Source organism: Protopterus annectens, chromosome 6.part0, assembly GCF_019279795.1.
Source record: "Protopterus annectens isolate FY-2018-M chromosome 6.part0, PAN1.0, whole genome shotgun sequence".
NCBI lineage: Eukaryota > Metazoa > Chordata > Ceratodontiformes > Protopteridae > Protopterus > Protopterus annectens.
Genome location: NC_056737.1, coordinates 1,923,509,430 through 1,923,528,720, shown reverse-complemented (window position 1 = coordinate 1,923,528,720; position 19,291 = coordinate 1,923,509,430). Strand labels below are relative to the sequence as shown.

The 19,291-nt window shown below is 41.1% G+C and overlaps 1 protein-coding gene across 1 annotated transcript in view; it reads left to right on the top strand.

Moving 5' to 3' along the window:
• The window catches only part of LOC122804987 (unconventional myosin-X-like), a 2,302,513-nt gene that overhangs the window by 1,135,767 nt on the left and 1,147,455 nt on the right, over positions 1-19,291 (top strand). Inside the window, exon 18 of the mRNA XM_044075233.1 lies at positions 16,254-16,360. Coding sequence (XP_043931168.1) covers positions 16,254-16,360 — 107 coding nt within the window. The remainder of the gene's footprint in view (positions 1-16,253; positions 16,361-19,291) is intronic.

Below are 19,291 nucleotides of genomic sequence, written 5' to 3'. Positions count from 1 at the left end.
TTAAATTTTAATGCACTATTTCCAAATCTGACCCAGCAGCTCTAGCCTTAGTTGACTCCACTGTTGCTTAGAGGTGGCAAGGAGAATCCAAAAAGAACTCTCAAACCTCCTAAAACCGAAGACAGTCCAACAAGTCTGAATGACTATTCAAGAGACTGTGACCCCCTCCTGTCCTGCCCCCCTTCTCTGGTCTTCCAGAACAGTTTGAATCTCAAGTTTTTCTCTTTGGTGACAGATTCTTTCAGAGAAATAGGTTCTGAAAATCATTCAACAGGGTTACAGATTGCAGTAGGAGGAAAATCCCTCCATTCCAGGGCTGTCATTTCTCATCCTGCACATCAGACTGTACTTCTTCTTGTTCATCACATGCTGACCCAAGGAGTGATAGAACCAGTTCTTCCTTCCCAGGTGGGAAAGTGGTTTTATTTAAGGATGTTCCTAGTACCAAAGAAAGAAAATGTTTGGAGATCCGGTCTGGATCTTTCTTTATTTCTATCCTATACCCATTACCTCTTCTTCCTTTTTCAAGTTCCTTCATAACACTATACTTAAAAGATGCTTATCACACTTCTAATCATCCAGACTTCAGAAGTTTCTTAAGGTTTTGTGTGTTTGGCACACATTCATTTCTTTGCCTTACCCTCTGGATTATCCACTGCACCAAGAGTGTTCAGAAAGTGTCTAGCTCCAATTATATTTCATTGCAGGCTACAGGTATCCAAATTTTCCATATTAAGACAACTTGCTTATGTTTGCAGAGTCTTTTTCAAAATGTCAGCAGTTTGTCTTGGGTGATAAATTTCTTGCACAAGATGGGATTACAAGAGAAGATTCAAAAGTCTTTCTTGACTCCCTCACACAGGATTGTATTCCTGGGATATCGGCTAGACACCTCCATTCAAAGAGCTTTTCTTTCACAGGAAAAACATGCATCTTTATCTTGACCTGTTTCTAAGGTTTTCCACTCAGACTTCTGTCACCTTGTGGGGAATACCTCAGAATTTTGCATCTTATGGCATGTATAACTCTCGTGATACCTTTGGCAAGACTTCACATGAGAAAGATACAGTGGTATCCAGAATCTGTTTGGTCCCAGCATCAGCACCCAGATCCCAAGTACTGGGGTTTGTCAAAAGAGATTTTTTTTGGTGGTGATAATATGTTTCCTTAAATCCAGGTTTCACCTTCTCCATCCCTGCTCCAAAGCAGTCAGTCATCAGACACTGCAGACTTTGCTTGAGGAGGAATTTTGGAAGGCATAAAAGTACAGGGGGGTGTGGACACCAAATACATGTTCAAGGGAATGCTTGCCCTGATCAAAGTACTCAACTCTCTGAACCGTCTTTGGTCCCAGGGACCTCTTCAAGTAGTTACAGACAATGCCATACGTATGTGGTGCATCAGCAAGTAAGGGAGGAACCAGGTCACATCCCTTTTGCAGACTAGCCATGTTAGCTTGGGATATAGATTCCCAGCACAGTCTCACTCTATAGACATCCAACATTCCGTCAGATTAAAATTGTGTGGCAGACAGGCTGATCAGGACCAGAGTAGACTCTCACAGATGGAAACTAGATTGAGGGGGTCTTTTACAATTAGATGCATCTGTGAGGAATTCCTCAAGTAGACCTCTGCCTCCTCTCTCAACAATCAAATGGAAAAATTCTGTTTTAGAACCCCATGCAAGGCGGCCTGGAAGACAGATGCCTTTTTCTTTTCTTTGGACAGGAATGTTCCTGTATGCCTTTCCATTTTTTCCACTAATGTCCGGGGTACTTAAGATTCAGAAATAATCCCTCAACATCATTATGGTAACTCCCTTCTGGCCCAGGCAACCGTGGTTTTCCCTTTTAGAAATGGGCAGGGTCAAGTACCACAAGCTTCCTCACAGAATGGATCTACTCACACAACAACATGGTTGATGTCCTCCCATGTTACTGTTGCAGTATTCTTCACCTGAGTGGTCTCCAGCCAAGGATAGCCCAACATCCAGCCAGTATACCAAAGCCTTTAGCTTTTACAGGCACCATACTTCACAAGTACGCTCCCTGCACAAGACATAAGGAATAAAAGTGATGTATGAAAGCAAACACTCAGTTTCTTTACTGCCATTTCGAACATTGGTCTGAATGCCCTTCTACTATGCTAGTTACCAAGCTGTTTTCAGATAAGAGCCCCATTGGGGTTTCTTCTCTTCCTTTTCTAATTCTTGTTTGGTATTGTGTTTGTCATCCAGAAAAGGAAAATATCAGTGTGGGAGGTGAATTTCTGATAAAGACTGTCACAGCTGGTGTCTTTTTTGCTTGGGTACTTCCCACGACCATACGTAGTACTGTCTGCCAGGAGTTTGTGCCCAAGACCCTCCATAGTCATCTGTCCTTTTTGTTCATATATCTCGAGAATCAATGACTAGCTCAGGGTGTTATGGCAGACCCCTTCCTTTCTGAGGGTCAGCCATCTGCTAATAAGAAGGCCATAAATGTTAGGCCTGATTCGGTTGCTGTCCAGCCTCCACCGGACATCTCTCTAGAGGCTAGTGAGCTCTGTAGACCATCTGGTGCTTGCTTTGGATTCCACCCCCACAACACCATTGGAGGCCAGCATGGACTGGATTTCTCTCACATCCTCGGCGGCTTTTCAGACATCTGCACCTGACATTAAGGAGGCACCTCGGCTGATTTATATCTGAGGGACTGGGGGGGGGGGGATTCCTCAGATTTTGGTAAGGGAGGAAGTCCTTGCCATCGCTACTGAGTCTTGTCAAGTGTCTGAACCTCTGAGGGTTTTTTTGGGCTGATATCCCACAGAAAAAGAAACAGAAGACTAAGCATATTTCTTCTGTTAAGGATTCCCAGCATGGATTGCAGGTTTTCACTCTGGGTTTATTTAATGCTGTGATGCCTTGAAGCCTCCTCCAGGGGTGCTTGTTCCTGTCCCCCAACCTGATCTTCTACTCCTGTTAAGAGGCCTGGGAACTGGATTTGGATTTTTGGGGAAGAATCTCAGGCCTATTCTTCCCAACCCCCCCCCCCCCTTCCCGGACTACAGTTCGGAGGAAGAGGATTCCTTGAGTCCAGACTCCCCCTTGGAACAGTTAACCTGCAGGGATACTACTGCCTGTATGATGGACTATTTCAAGTGGGACTGTTCGCAGGTCTCTGACATTCAAAAGAGATGCTATATTAGCTCCTACAGATAGAGCCTCCTAAACCATCAGCTGTCCCTCCTGTTCTGGCTACCCTTTTGGATACTATTTCTGCAGCCTCTATAGTTCCTGACTCGCAGCCACCTGTGCCAAAGAAATCTGATAGGTTCTGTAAGGTGGCTGAGGACTTCAAATTTCTTTAAGTGCCCTTCTGCTAATCCTTCAGTGGTGTTAGTTTCTTCTAACAAGCCCTCCAAGCTGTTGCCATCTACTAAGTTCCTTCTGATAAGGTTAGCAGAGCTATAGAAAGGCTGGGCAAGAAGTGTTATACTGCTGGCACCTTGTTCTTTAGGGCCATTAACTACCAGACCCATATGGCCAGGTATGTTTTAGCCCTCCTTTACTAGGTTTCTAAGGTAGTATCTAACCTTTCTGATTCTGGAGAGAAGGTTCCACTTCTCAATTTTCCCATCATTCTGTAAAATGTAGCTATGATGCAGCTGCTGCCTTTGGCTCAGTGATGAGACATTATTCCTAACTCTGTCTTCAGGCTTTGCTTGATATCAAGGCCAAATTTGTGGATGTACCTTTAGATAACGAGTCTTTTTTGAACTGCTACTGCTGCTGACTTAAGTCTCTCCAGGATAAGGGTAAGGCCTTGCTGGAACTTAAGCATACCTTTAACTCCCCTATTCCCAAGTTTGAGGAACTGTCCTACCCCAAGGTAAGAAGGGCTCTAGGCATGTTCTTGCTAAGTCTACTCAGACTGCTTCCTCCCAAAAACCTTCCTTTCAGGATAAGCCTGGTTCTGTTTGATGTTTGGCATTCACTTCCCATTGGTCAGGTCCCCTTGTCTCTTCCATATTGAGATCAGATTACCTCAGATTCTTGGGACCTGTTGATTATCTATCAGGGATATTTCATGGTTTGTAAATCCCTTCCTTCCTCTTCAGGCATTCTTCAATATCCTAAAGAACAGCTTCCTCATTTTCCAGGGGTTCTGCAATGTCTGTTTGATCAGGGCACTATTCAGCTTGTTCCTCCCATGCAGGTAGGGAAGGCGTTTGACACCAGAAAGTTGTTTTTTGTCCCCTGGAAGGAGGGTATCTGGATGCCAATTCTGGGTCTTTTCCTGCTCAACACCTTCCTCAAGCTCCCTTCTGTTTGGATGTTGTCCCTTCAGATCTCATTTCCTCTTTTTCTTCTCCATGCCTTTTTGGTGCCTCTGGATCTCAAGGATACATACCTCCACATCCCCTTTCATCCTCTATTCAGAAAATTCTTGCATTTTCAGTTTTCTGCTTTGCCTTTTGGCCTTTCTATTGCCCCAAGGGTATTCATCAAATGCCTTGCTCCTGTCAATGCTTTTGCCGGTTTCAAAGTGTACAGATTTTTCCCTATCTAGATATTCTGCTTATTCAAACTACTACTCTGGACAGTCTGTTGCAGGATCTCCAGTTTATCACTGGTCTTTTACACAGTCTGGGTTCACCATAAACCTGAAGAAATCAGTTCTGATGCCTTCCCAGGATCCTGTTTTCCTTGTATGCTGGCTTCAGTCCATTCCCTTCTCTTCCTGCCCCCAATGTTCTGTTCCTAACAGCCTTTTTCCAGTCTTCTTTCTCTGACTTCTGTCATAGCCAGGGAATTCCTCAGTGTTCTAGGATTTATGGACACCACCATTCCCATGCTCCCTCTCAAAAGGCTGCATATGAGGAAATTTCAGTGGTACCTCATATTGGTGTGGCTCCAATATTGCCACCTCATGGAGTTTCTTGTTCTTTTTCTTAAGCTCAAGCTTCAGTGTTGGATTCATCCACACACTCACAATCCAGAGCTTCCTTTTCAGGCTGTAGTTCCCACTTAAGAGATTTTCAAGGATATCTCAGACATGGGGCTTCTTGCGGCTCCCTAAAGGTTCAGGGGCCCTGGCCTCCTGATCATAAGTTTGATCATATAAACATAAGAGATGAGGATTTGCTTTTGGCTCTGCAAGCTTTTCATTCCCTCTTTCATCCAAGACCCCTCAATGTCTTCACAGACAAAACCACAGTGATGTGATATGTCATCAAGCAGTGGGGCACGAGGTCTTATCTCCTTTACCGACTAGCTCTTCAGGTCTAAGATCTAGCTGTCCAGTATCAAGTGAGACTTCAGGTGGTTTGCATTCCCTCAGTGCACAATCTCATGGCAGACTCTGAACAGGTCCAGAACACAAACTCACAAATGGATGCTTCACAGAGATGTGTTTCTGGACATTGTCCTTTGGTGCAGTACTCCTCAGATAGATCTTTTCACCTCCCTTCTGAACAGACAAATTCCTCTATTCTGTTTGAGTCCCAAGTCCTCTGACTTGCAAAGTGGATGCTCTGTTTTTTCCTTGGAAGGGAATGTTTCTGTACAGCTCTCCCCTTTCTCTGCTACCATGAGTTTCTGCACAAGATCAGTCAGGACTCTCGTAAAATCTTGCTAGTGTATCCCTTTTGGCCCCGACAGCATTGAGTCTTCCTTTTCACTTGGCCAAGGGCAGTTACCACAAGTTACCTCACCAGGCGGATCTTCTCGTGCAAGAAAATGGATCTTTTGTCTATCCTCACCTGTGCACTCATCCGTTGACATTGTAGTTGATATGGTTTTGATCCCTTTTATGCACCTCTTTTTGAGGATGTGCTCTGGGTTTTGCAGGAGGCCAGGAAACTCACTACCAGAAAATCCTGTATGACCAAATAGAAGAGATTTTCTGTCTTGTACCTCTGTTTCCATTAGGTTCCTCTGGTTCTATCTTATTTGTGTGATCTGCTCCATGCTGGGTTGGCATATTCTTCTGTTAAAACTCACCTGCCAGCAATTTCTGCTAGTCTGTTCTTGATTCCTACTCTGGCCTCTAGGTTTGAGGTCAAATCATTTCCTAAAGGCATCCTTAATATCAAGCCTCCCAGGAAGCCTATTGCACCTACCTTGGGACCTGGATTTGTACTTGAAAAGCTGACCCCAGGCTCCTTTTGAGCCTGCTTCTTCAGTTTCCCTTCAACATTGTACTTGGAGGGCTGTTCTTTTTGGCTGTTATTTCTGACAAGAGTGTGTCTGAATAACTGGTTGTCATGGCTATTCCTCCATTTTTTTAGTTTTCATAGAAACATGGTGTCTGTCCATACTAATCCTCCTTTTATACCCGAGGTGTTTAATGAGTTGTCCCTTAATCAGTCTATTCATCTTCCTTTTTTCATTCTCTGCAGTCTGCCAGTGAGAAGGTTCTTCAAGTATTGGATTTGCATACTCCGCTCAGATATTATTTAGATAAAACTGAAGTTATTCATAAATCTAAACTTCTTTTGTTTCTTTTTATCCCAGGAGTTTGGGTGTTTTTAAGCAAAATCATCTCGTCCTGGATTTCTAAGGCCATTTCTTTCTGTTGTTCTTTTATTTGCAAATGTCTTTCCTCATCTGTAAAGACTCATTATACCAGGGTGGTTGCCTCCTCTGGTGCCCTTTTTTAAGGGTTTGCATACCAGTTTCATCTTTAAGGCTGCTACTTTATCCTCTGTTCATACTTTCACCAAACATTATAAGTTGGATGTTATTTCCAGGACCAAAGCAGGCTTTACCAGGGCTATTCTGCATGGCTTGGTGGAGGGTTTCCTCTGTGCCTTCCTCCTCCTGGGCTTTAAAGGCTTTCTCTTAAACTCTCCCTTGGGTGAAGAATACTGCAACAGTGATATGGAAGGACGTAGTACAGTTATGTAAAATCTTGCCATAACAGTAGATGTCTTTCTCTTCACTGTTACAGTATTCAGTCCCTCTGGCCTGAATCTTGCCCTGTGCTCCGGTTGCCATTCTGGCTGATGGGCCCTTCTCCCTTTTTCCTTCTTAATGCACACGTTCCTCTTTGCCCCTGAGAGTATTCCGTTCCTCCTGGGGCTTTTTCATTTCTGAGTGTTTGCATTCATACATCACTTTTATGCCCTACATCTTGCTTGGGGAGCATGTGTGATACATACGGTACATATAAGAGTTAAAAGCTTTGGTACACTGACTGAACATTGGGCTGTCCTTGACAGGAGATCCCTTAGGTGAAGAATACTGTCACAGTGAAGATGAGGACATATACTATTATGTTAAGATTTTTCCATAACTGTAGTTTTGATACACCACAACATCAGTGATTGACTGCCTCAGTGATAGGGTCTTAATTCCTTTTAGGCACCTGTTTTCTGAGGCCACACATCAGGTACTAATGGAGGCAAGAAAGCTTAATACTAGAAAATCATATATTAGCAAATGGAAAAGGTTTACTGATTAGTGCCAGCAACATAACCAGCACCCATTCAAGGCAAATTGTTTATCTGGTTTTACAGTATTTATGCAAATTACTATCCTATGGACCTTTCTTATTCCTCTGTCAAGGTTCATTTATCGGCCACTTCAGCACGTCTGCCCATGAAGCCTCCTCTTTCAAGACAGTCTCTTGTCAAAATGTTCTTGAAAGGGGGTGTTGCATAAGAGTTCTTCAAGTAAATTGGTAGCCCCTCCTTGGTATCTTAATTTTTTCTTAGAGAAGCTACAACTTGCTCTGTTTGAGCTAGCTAATCTAGCTGACTTGAGGTTTTTCACATGGAAAACAGTTGTACTAATTGCTCTGACCTCTGCAAAAAGAGTATTTGAGTTACAAGCTGTTATGGTGAGTTAACCCTACCTCATTTTTGATAGAGACAGGGTTTATTTGAGAACTAATCCTTCTCTTATGTCTAAAGTGGTATCAAAGTTTACTTTAAGCCAAACTATTCATCTCTGTTTTCTTTCCTGAACCTTGAAATGAGGAAGAAAGGGTATTCCATACCTTGGATATGCGCAGACAACTCCAGTACTATCCTGACAGAACTAAATCTTTCAGACGTTGGATCAGTTCTTCATTTCTTGCCAAGTTAAGAAGCAGGGACAACCTATGTCAAAACAAACTCTTTCCAAATGGTTGTCTAAGGCTATTATCTTTTGTGTTATTCATAGGTTCATAGGTTCATACTAGGCTATCTGCCCTAGGGCATTTATAAGCCTAGCCAGAGTATGTTTGGCTTTCGCCACCCATTTTAAATTAATTTTGCTATGACCTTTTTCGAGGTTAGTATACTGTGCCTCTGTCTAACAGTGACACAGAAGTGATACCCGGGGTAAACCTACGATCTCCCATCCACTCATCAAGATTCCTCTTGAAGAGAGTCAATGAGGGACTCTGCCTAACCTGGACTGGGATTTTATTCCAGAGTGAAGGGAGCCTCTGGGTTATGAATCTGTCCCTCCAGCATGTCCTATTTATTTCAATGCTGAGGTTCAAGTCTCTCGTGCATGTAGCTCGATGGGATTTGGATTTTTTGAGGTGCAGCATGTCCCTTAATTCTGGGTTGGACATGGCTTTATATGTCAGGCACAGGTCGCCTCTGAGCAGGCGGTATGCCATAGAGTAGAGCTGGAGTTTCTTTAACCGGGCAGCATATGGCATCTGTTTGAGCCCTTTGATCCTCTTGGTGAGGTACTTTTGGTGTCTTTCCAGTTGCTGCGGGTGTTTGGTAAGGTACATCCCAAAAGGGGCATTGTACTCGATTATGGGCCTGATGAGTAAAGAGGCACGATGACCTCCCCTAATGTAGATGTGAATCCCTTCATGATTAGGTGGGCTATGTAAAATGTTTTTCTAACCACTTTAGCCACGTGGTTGTCAAATGAGAGATTGCTAAAAATCAAAAGAAAAACGAGTTGAATGGTAGGAGAAAGCTGAAATAAGCAAATACGAAAAACGTAATGCTAAAGCAACTAAAAACTTTAATATGGTAAGTGCTTTCAGTGGTATAAATATCTTAGTTCTTACAGTGAATTCATGTCATTATCACATATTATACATTTTCAGTTTTGTCCTAGTAGCTTTTTAAAATGTGATTTTTCAGTATAACATTTACACATGTTATACATATATATTTAATGTTATTTATAAATTGAGTATTATGTACTTAACATTGTAACATTTTTGAGCAGGTTTCATACTGTTTAAATATTGTACTTTTATCTGGTTTTATTTTTATTGGTTGATTGAATGACTAATTGATAATTAACTACAAGCTATATAAGCATCAGTTTTATGTTCTGGGTCTGAAGAAGGTAGAATATTTTTACCACTGAAAGCGCTTACCATATTAAAGTTTTTAGTTGCTTTAGCATTATGTTTTTCGTATTTGCTTATTTCAGCTTTCTCCTACCATTCAACTCGTTTTTCTTTTGATTTTTATTAGTTTTTCGGTTTTCTTGGTTTTTTAAATGAGAGATTGCTTTCAACTTGGGTCCCCAGGTCCCTAATTACTTCTGTACTTAATGGATTACCACCTATGTGGTAATTTGTGGGCACTTTGTTTTTGCCAAAGGGGATGACTATACACTTTTTGGCGTTTAGTTTGAGGCCATGGCTCTGGCACCAGTTGTCTGTTTCTGTGAGGCCCTTTTGGAGGATGCTTGTGTCGGCTGGAGAGTCGATTATGGCGCCCAGTTTGCAGTCATCTGCGAACTTGGTCAGCCACAGTCCTCCTGTGTTGGCCTGTACCTCCGAGAAATATATACCGAACAAGAGAGGTCCCAGGACTGAGCCTTGTGGGATGCCACTTGTAACTGGTTTGGAGTCTGACATGGCTCCAGCAATTCTAACCATGTGGATTCTGTCCTTGAGCCAGTTTGCAACCCATCTAGTGACATACGAGTTTATATTTAAGCTGGTGAGCTTATCTATAATGCCCGAGTGGGGGTATTGTATCGAAGGCTTTTGCGAGGTCCAGGTAGGCTGTGTGGACCACCTTCCCTTCGTCAATGGCCTTGGTGACTGTTTCAAAGAAGTCGACCAGGTTTAAGAGGCAGGATCTGCCCTTAACAAAGCCAAACTGGGTAGGATCCAGTGTCTGTAGGTCCCCAATATCTTTATTTATGAGGTCCATGATGATCCTTTCCATAGCTTTGCAGACCAAGCTAGCTTGGCTTATGGGGCGATAGTTTCCAGGGTCCGTTGAGGCACCACCTTTGTCGAGAGGGACCACTGATGCTGTATGCCACTCTTTGGGTACATATCCTGTAGTAAGGCTGAGATTGAACAGTAGTTTTATGTTTGGGTTTAGTTCTTGTTGAAGTTCATGTAGGACGCAGCCCGGGACACCGTCTGGTCCCATTGTTGCTGTGTTTTTTGCTTTGGAGAGGGTGGCTCTTACCTGAGCATCTGAGATGTCAGGGGGGCAGCACTCTGCTGTGATAGATATTTGCCCTTTTGGTGGGGAGGAGGGGGAGAAGCTTGCGCTGAACCTGCCAGCTAGGATGTTGGCAATGTCTGTGGGTTCGGTGTATTTTTTTGTCATTTTGGACTAATTCTGAGCATATCTGGGAATTCCCACCCAGGCTCCTAACATAACTAAAGAAAGCCTTGTGATTATCCTTAGTGTCCTGTGCAATTTTTCTCTCGAAGCTGGCCTTAGATGATTTTATGAGTGCCCTTAGTTTTTTGCTAATACTGATCAGAGATGCCTTCCCTTTTTGGGATTTTGCTCTATCATGTAGTAGCTTCCTCCTTCTATTGTATAGTTTGTTTATGGCTGGGGTCCACCAGACAGGACGCCTGCCTTTGGAGGATTGGGTCTTGGTTTTATTTGGGATTGCATGATCCATGCATTCCTGAAGGTGTTCATAGAATGCATTTATAGCGGTCTGGGCCGTATTTTCCACAGGCTCTGGGGCTTTGAAGGATTCCACCTCGGTTTTGAGGAGTGTGAAATTTGCTTTAGAGAAGTTTTTCACTGTGGTTTTCTGGGCAGGGGGGTGGGGTCGGGATGTGAATATCCAGTGAGATCAGTTTATGGTCTGATCTTACCAGTGAGGAATACACTTCTGGTCTGGAGCATAGAGTCTCCATGTTGATGATGATCAGGTCCAGTATGTTTTCCCCTCTTGTGGGAGCGGTCACCATGACCAATTCTTTTCTAGGCAGGGTCAAGGCCTATTGTACCATGGCCTTGGCTTCATCTATGGCGTTTTGGAAAGGATTGGATTCTAGAAGTATTCTAGAAGCACTGCTTTGTCCACTGCAAGCACTATAAGCTTGATTCCTTCTCTAGATCTAGATCAAGTTTTGATAGAGCCATTCTCCGGCAGCTGCTGGAGCCTTCTCTTTATTCCTCTTGAATATAGTTGGGTATGGCAATCTACCCATATAGCTAAGGCTACTGCAGCAGTGATCAATATGGAGAACATAGTACAGTTGTGTAAGTTGAACTTACCGTAACAGTAGATGTTCAAATGATCACTATTGTAGTAGCCACTCCCTACCTCCCTCTATTCCCCCTTGTTTGTTGGTGTTTTTTATGGCAGGGTGTGGACACTTATTTATTTATTTTTTTTGTTATTCCTTGGACTGCCTTTTAGTGCTCAGCCTCCCTCTCTCTGCAGGCAGGAAAGCTGTGAAGGGCTTTGTGCCCAAACCTGTCAGCTCATCTTGAGCTGCTTGACATCTTGGGCACATTGAAGGTACTCTGAAGCTTTCAAAGCTGGCTGTTATATCCTTGGCAGGATGTAACCTGTATAACTGAGGCTGTTGTAGCAGTGTTCATTTGAACATCTATTATAGTAAGTTCAACTTTCACAACTGTACTTTATTGATAAACAGCACACCTGTGTGTATTTCTGTGCTATGTGCATTATTACCCCCCTTTGAGTGCCTGAAAAATTATCATTTTATATGTTTTGTCACCTTGTTAGTAAAACAAATTTCTTAAGCTGCCACATAGTTTATATTCTTACCAGAAAGTACTTCATAAGAGGCATTTCTCATGTACTTTGACATGCTCTTTTAATTTTTCTCCGTTTGGTGCAGTAAAGCATTTTGACTCTTTGAAATGTCATTCCTGTGCTACAGAAGTACAGCTTCCATTTTGGCTTAAGGTATGCTTTTTATTTGTATGGATTTACATGACAGGTCATGCTCCTATGATTGTTATTTGGCAGTCTCCATACTGAGGGTGGTTTTAAAAAGTTATTGAGATGTTCTGTTGCCTCAAATAATGTTCTTTTGCAAGCTTCACTATAGAAGTAGGACACAAATATCTGTTATGAAGAACTTCCAAGTCAGATGCAAATGTGTAATTCGCTACACATATTGCTTTACGGTAAGTGAAATAAAATGCCTTCAAGTCTGGGTTTATTCTTTGTTCATGTTTTCTACCAGAGTAGTTTACTGATCTGTACTGAACCTGTATTAGCCACAACCAACAAGTGAAGAGAGAGAGAAGATACAACTGCAATAAAAGAACCAAGTCAGTTTTATAAAAACAGTTTTTTCAGGTGTGAAGTGCAGTATAACAAAGAAAGGCTTAAGGTATTGGGCAGAGAGTGGGACAGCTATTGGCTCTAGATGATGGGAACTGTTGATGTGACACCCTGACTTCACATGCAAAAATGGCAAAAACAGTATTATGGATGTATTACAGTAAATCATGCTGTAGAACTGAAATAAAACAAAGTGTAAACTGCAAAATATCTCTCAATGGTTTGTACATTTTGGTTGAAGGTTTTATTTTCTTGACTTCCAGAGCTAGAATTTCTCTGTATGTCTTTATGCTGGTTGTGCCATCAAGCTCAGCAAAGTAGCCGTGTATGTATGTGTGTGTATCAGTCATGTCATTTTGTCATTGGGCGGCGCAGTGGTGCAGTGGTTAATGCTGTCGCCTCATAGCAAGAGGTTCTCTGGTTCAATTCTCGGCTGGGGTGCCTTCTGTGTGGAGTTTGCATGTTCTCCCTGCGTTCGCGTGGGTTTTCTCCGGGTACTCCGGTTTCCTCCCACATTCTAAAGACATGCATCTGGAGCATTTCTCCCCGGGCCTCCGCTGAAAACACGATCTGTGGAACCTAGTCGGACTTTCCCGGTCAACAAATGTTAAATAAAAAATAAAATAAATAAAATTTCACAAAAAGAAAAATAAATCATTGCACTTGTAGCATGCTGACCAATTCTCTGCAGTGCATTGGAATTTCTAAGTACTGCGTTGCATTTCTCAAATAATTTAAACTATCAGTGACAATTTTCTTTGCTGTAATCTCTTGAAAAAGAGGCAATTTGACAAGACATTGTACCTTTTCACACAGCATTCTAACTTTCACAAGCATTTCACACACACTGTTATGCAGGAATGCTGCAAAGTACAGAAGATTCAAGCTGAATACACAACTGTGTGTGTCAAGCAGTGAATTTCCTGTGGAGAGGCTTTTATCCTGTTCACTTTTTTTGCCTATGTTATGTGACATGCCCACGGTCTTGCTCAAGTCTTCCTCATTCCCTTGAGGATTTAAAGAAAGATGCGTGTTACCAGAGATGTCTGAAGACATTGAGCATTTGTAACTTAGTTCTTGTTCTCTCTTGCTTTTATAGCAGATGTCCTCCAGACTGCTTCTCATAGTACAATCTTTTCCCCATTTTCTTATTAGTAGTACTGAGGAAGTCTAACCTATTAAAAGCCTGTTTTTCATGTAGGATGAGCTGTTTTTAATGGTTCTTTCTTAAACTAGTTAAATATACAAGTGACATAGCTTATAAGGGCTATTTCAGTTCATAACCCATTGCAAACAGTTTCATTTTGCCTCCAGTGGGTCCCTCTGTGGGGTCACACAGTTTTCTCTTATGCTCATTCCATCTTAACATATGTCTTTTGGTTTACATAGTTTTTTTTATTATCATTTGTTTTCTTTGTCTCACTTGGCAGAACCGAAATAAGAGGGAGACGATTTGTTGTTAAATTGACTCATGTTGTGGCCTGTGCAGTTGGTTGCTTTTATTGACTAGGTGTCAGACCCAACCTCTCAGAACATTAGACTTCTGAGTGGACTGTGTGCGTTTTTTGCTGAAAACTTGGAAGTAATAAATGGTAAAGAAGCATGGGAATATAGATAATGGCAGATGCACAATTACTCTCCTTTTTTAAACTCTGACACCCATCCTAAACATCATTTGCTGTGAATGGGTTCAAGATAAATGAACTTGGTTCTTCCTTAATGTTACTATTCAGTGAATACCTTGAATTACCAACACCTTAAAGCCTTTTATGTGTCTCTGTTTAAGGCTAAATATGTGCCCCTGCCACATTCCAGTTACTAAACTGTCTTCAAAATAGTTTAAATGGATTTTGTCTTAGTCTTACAACTGTATGAACTCTTAATAAACTGTTACTCTTCTGTCAGTGTTTTTTGCATCTGCCTGCTAAAAATGCACGTGTACTCTAAGGGTTAGGCAAAGCATTCAGGTGAACAAGAGGTTGCCTCTGAAAGGGGCATAATGAACCTACACCAGCCAAATAAAATGCATCTAATAAAAAGAGACCTTTTTCCCCATATTAATAAAAGACACTGGCAATGTTATGAACAAGTCACCTGTGTTGGCCAGCTATACCAAGAAAAAAAAGAATACAACATAAGACTAAAACAGAAAAAAGACATTTCTCCCGATTGTGCAGATAATGCGGTGAATATTAATAAAAGGTAAATGAAAAGAACACTGTAGCTTCCTGTGCTGTTCCATTAAGAACAGTATTTGCTCCGGCAGGGTTCCAAATTCTGGCTGCTGAATCGAAATTAAGCTGTCCTAGTTAGGTAAGGGGTGCAAACCTACCTGCTGGTATCATTTTGTTGTTAGTGTTCCTGCTCTTATTTTGAGGTTCAGGCTGGAGCAGGATTAGCCTTCATCCTGTTATGGTTTTAAGCAAACTCGTTTCCTTTTTATGTGCATCTTATACAGGCAGTAAGTTTGTGTTATCCCAAGAGTTTCTTTTGTCGTTATTTGATCAGTAAAATTCAGCTGGAAGGAGAATTGCCTAGCAACTGGGGGGGGGGGGGGTACAGTTATGGAATGTGGAATCCACAGATTAAATATTGCAGGTGAAAATTTGTAGTGCAGACATGCTTGGAGTTGTAAAAATTAACCACCACTAATGCCAGAGAGCTTTTCTTAAGTGGCATAGGTATATGAAGTAAGTGTGTGTTGATCAGATATGTCTCATTTTGTTTCATGCATATGATTTTACTTTTTTTTTGTTAATATATATGGTGGGTTACTCACAGGTGCAGGTCATACAGAGTTTGGGTTGCATCCTTCTCGTACTCAGTTAATTGTAATGGGTTTGGTAATTGACGCACACCATCTTTGTCATTGTATCTAAAATGTACGTTACTACTCTGTATATTGAAATGTGTTCATGTGAAGTTTTTCTCCCAAGGCATCCAGTGAAAAGGATTCCTACCCACTCCTGACTAACAAAAATACATTTGAAAGGTTATGCAATGCAAAGTATGTTAACAGGTGACTCTAGGATTTAGTCCTAAGATGATCTTTTAACAGCTAAGGAAGAAACATTAAATTAAGGGGGAAGAAAAAGTATTTTGCAAGTGTTTTGATGATTGATTTGTCAGTGTTTCATTCCAGCCTGTCTTTTGACTTCCACATTAACTGTTTCATAGGGCTGTGTTCACTTTGTAGAGAGAAGAAAGAAGCGAGTTAATGGAGTTTGTTCTATGTTCCTTTGCTTACATAGTTTAAAAGTATCCAGTTTACATTTTGTCTTCTGCAGCCGGGAAAGAGTTAACCAGCTCCTTTCTTTACATCATCTCTCTGTCACACGCCTACTGTAGTTTAACTTCTTGGGCAGTGTCTGACTGGGAGGGGTGGAGCTAACTTCTTGGTTTTATGCTGAATTTCTACTTATTTTCTCCATCTCTTCCTTTGTTGCCACTTTCATTGCTACTGTTAGAAGTTGGGAGAGACTGAAAAATATAAGGGGATATCTTGAAGCAAACCCTGGTTAACAGTTTTTGTGCTGTTGTCTGCAGTTAAACCTGTGTAGCAGGCATGTTACAGAGCCTCATTCACAGACACACTACTAAAGGCTTCCATGCGGAAGCTGTTCAGTGTGAGTGTGTGTGTGCCTGTGTGGAGTAATGCGACCTCTGGACTTCTGGAAGTCTCAAGCCCATGTGTCTTCTCTCCTAGAGCTACTTGTAGCCCTTTTCTGTGTATTATTTGTAAATCCTTCCCATTTTTGAAAATTTTCAGGTTTTCCTGCGGGAAGCTCTGGAGCAGAAGCTGGAGAAAGATCGGGATGAGGAACTGAGGAAGGCTGCTGTACTTATCCAAGCTCGTGTCTTAGGCTACATGGCAAGGTTAGTGCTGCTATGATATTTCATAAAGAGGCTGTTTCCCAGCACAGTTTCCTTACCTCTCTCTTTTAAAGCTTGTATGCGCTTGTACTCTTTAAGGTTAAGATTTTTTTTTTTATTTCACTGCCTATGTGTCAGCCTTATATTCCTGTGAACTTCCCCAGTTTTTAAACTTTTGTGGTGATGCTACATGTGGATAACTTACTAAGCGCTGCAGCAGGTGAACACTTTTGCATATGATTGTTTTTTTTTTCTTCAAGCTGAATTTGTATCATGTTAAATATCAAGACTAAATAAACATTTTACAACAGCCACTTTCCAATTATATAAGGCACTCTGCCATTGACCTGGGGATAACACCGCTGTTTTAAAGGATAATACGTTTACTAAGAGCTGTATGACGTGTGTCAAGGCATTCACTTTATAAGTGACCGGTATTGTTTGCTGTAGTCACTGAATGACTGCCTAGCCTGACACAACATTCCTTCTGAATTTTCCAAGCACTTCTGCAGTTTCAGATTAGCAATTTACACAAGTAAGACCTTAATACTTGTATTTTTTGTGGATAATGGATGAAGAGTCTGTTGTAACTCATGTATTTGCCCAAAATGGTTGCGGCTTGTTCCGTCTATGGGACCTGTACTGAGATGTATTGGTTATCACCAAGTATATATACAGTATGCTTCAACAGGGTGCTGCAAAACTAAGACTGGATATTCTTTTGAGGGTCACCAGTATGGAATTTTATTTTGGATGGGGGAGTGAAGAATTGATTTTGTCATCCTGCATCACTGTACTAGAGAAAATTCCCCTACTGCCTGAGGAGCAAGTCCAGGTGTGCAAAAGCAGAACCTCCTATAATCCATATGTTTCTTAGTTTTCCCATTTGAAATTGGACTCTTAATTATCTCATCATGTAATTAACTAGTCCTTCGATTTAAGAACTTTGTGATAAAGTAGTGTTGTATAGTGGCTGGGTGCTGAACTGCAAAGCTGGGAAACCTTTGTTTGAGTTCCTTTTGTGTAGACATGCATATTGTGTGACTATGAACAATTGATATAACTTCCTTGTGCATTGGGTTTACCTTTTAAAGGGGACTTTATTGTTTGCTGAATCATTTGGTTGCACAAAAACAAACACAAAGCCTTTTTGCAAGACAAAGTACCTGAATTATAAAAGCAAATAACCTGGTACATAAGGTATTCTGATTTTGTGCCAATATATCTCTGCATTTTTTATGAGAGTTTGTCTTCTTTGTTTGACAGCACTGAAATTTCACTGTACGCTACTAGCTTAGCCCCATTTAATTTCTTGTGCATTAGTTTGTTTATTCTGTTATTTCCATCACCAATGTATGTGTTTCCTTTCTGCATGAACATTACTAACCCCTGTTGACTTTTCTGTAGCATGTACATGATCAGCCTGTTCACAGAGAAAGTCTTGCATTCCCTAAGTCACTGCAAATGTTCATTACAAAAATCAGTTTAGTTTTTCACAAATTATGCAAATTCTAGCCATATACAGTTAGCTGCTGAGGAATATTTTTATAAAAGCAATATGACTTACTAGTTTGTGTCCATAAAGTACTCTAAATGTGTTTAAAAAATGTAAAAATTTGAACAAAGCAAAAATATATTTAAGAACAAAAAATTCTGAACTTAACAGTCATAGAAGATGAGAGGTATGTGTTGTACATCAAAATTATACAACTGCTTATTGACCTATGCATGCACATTTATTGCAGCACTAACATGGACTCAAAGCAAACATTTCAGAAAACATGGCACATAACATCCCTTTCTATCTGTCGTAAGCTTGTATTTCTGTGGATTGCTTAGACAGTGTACATGTTAAGACATGTTCTGAAGATTAAGTGGTCACATGATCAATACCACCTTTTACTTGTACCTAAAGAATTCAAAAGCACAGCATGACCCTTTTTTGCTACTGTCCTTGGAGCTCTACAGTTCACCAACTTCACTCAGCACTGTTAGAAGGGGTGAGTAGTTAATTCAGAAAGGAATATTCCTATGAATACTAGGTATGATGCATGCACACATTATGTGCTTACACATACATATAGAGATACACACACACACACACATATGTGTATATATACGTGTGTGTGTGTGTATATGTACACACACACACACACACACACACACAGTGGATATAAAAACTGTACGCACTCCTGTTAAAATGCCAGGTTTTTGTGATATAAAAAAAATGAGACCACAATAAATAATTTCAAAACTATTCCCACCTTTAATGCCACCTATAACCTGTACAATTCAATTGAAAAACAAACAAATCTGTTAGGGAAAAAAACATAAAAAACATACAATAAGCTGGTTGCAGAAGTGTGCACACCCTTAAACTAATACTTTGTTGAAGCACCTTTTGATTTAACTACAACATTCAGTCTTTTTGGGTACACACCTGCCATCAATTAAAGAGACTGATTAACCCCAAATAAAGTTCAGCTGTCCTAATAGGATTTTCTTGGCATTTACTATTTACTCAGTTGCCTGCTACAGCAAAAGTCATGGTTCGCAGAGAGCTTACAAAGCATCAAAGGGATCTCACTGTTGAAAGGTATCAGTCAGGAGAAGGGTACAAAAAATGTCCACAGCATTGGATATACCATGGAACACAGTGAAGACAGTCATCAAAAAGTGCAGAAAATATGGGACAACAGTGACGTTGCAAAGAACTGGCCGTCCCTCCAAAATTTATGAAAAGACGGGATGAAAACCAGTCAGGGAGGCTGCCAAGAGACCTTTAGCAACACTGAAGGAGCTGCAGAAAATTCTGGCAAGTACTGTTTTTTTTTTACTACGTGTGACAACAGTCTCCCATAGTATGTCTGGGCTATGGGGTAGGGTTGCAAGACGAAAGCCTTTTCTTACACAAAAAAACATCCAGGCCAGGAT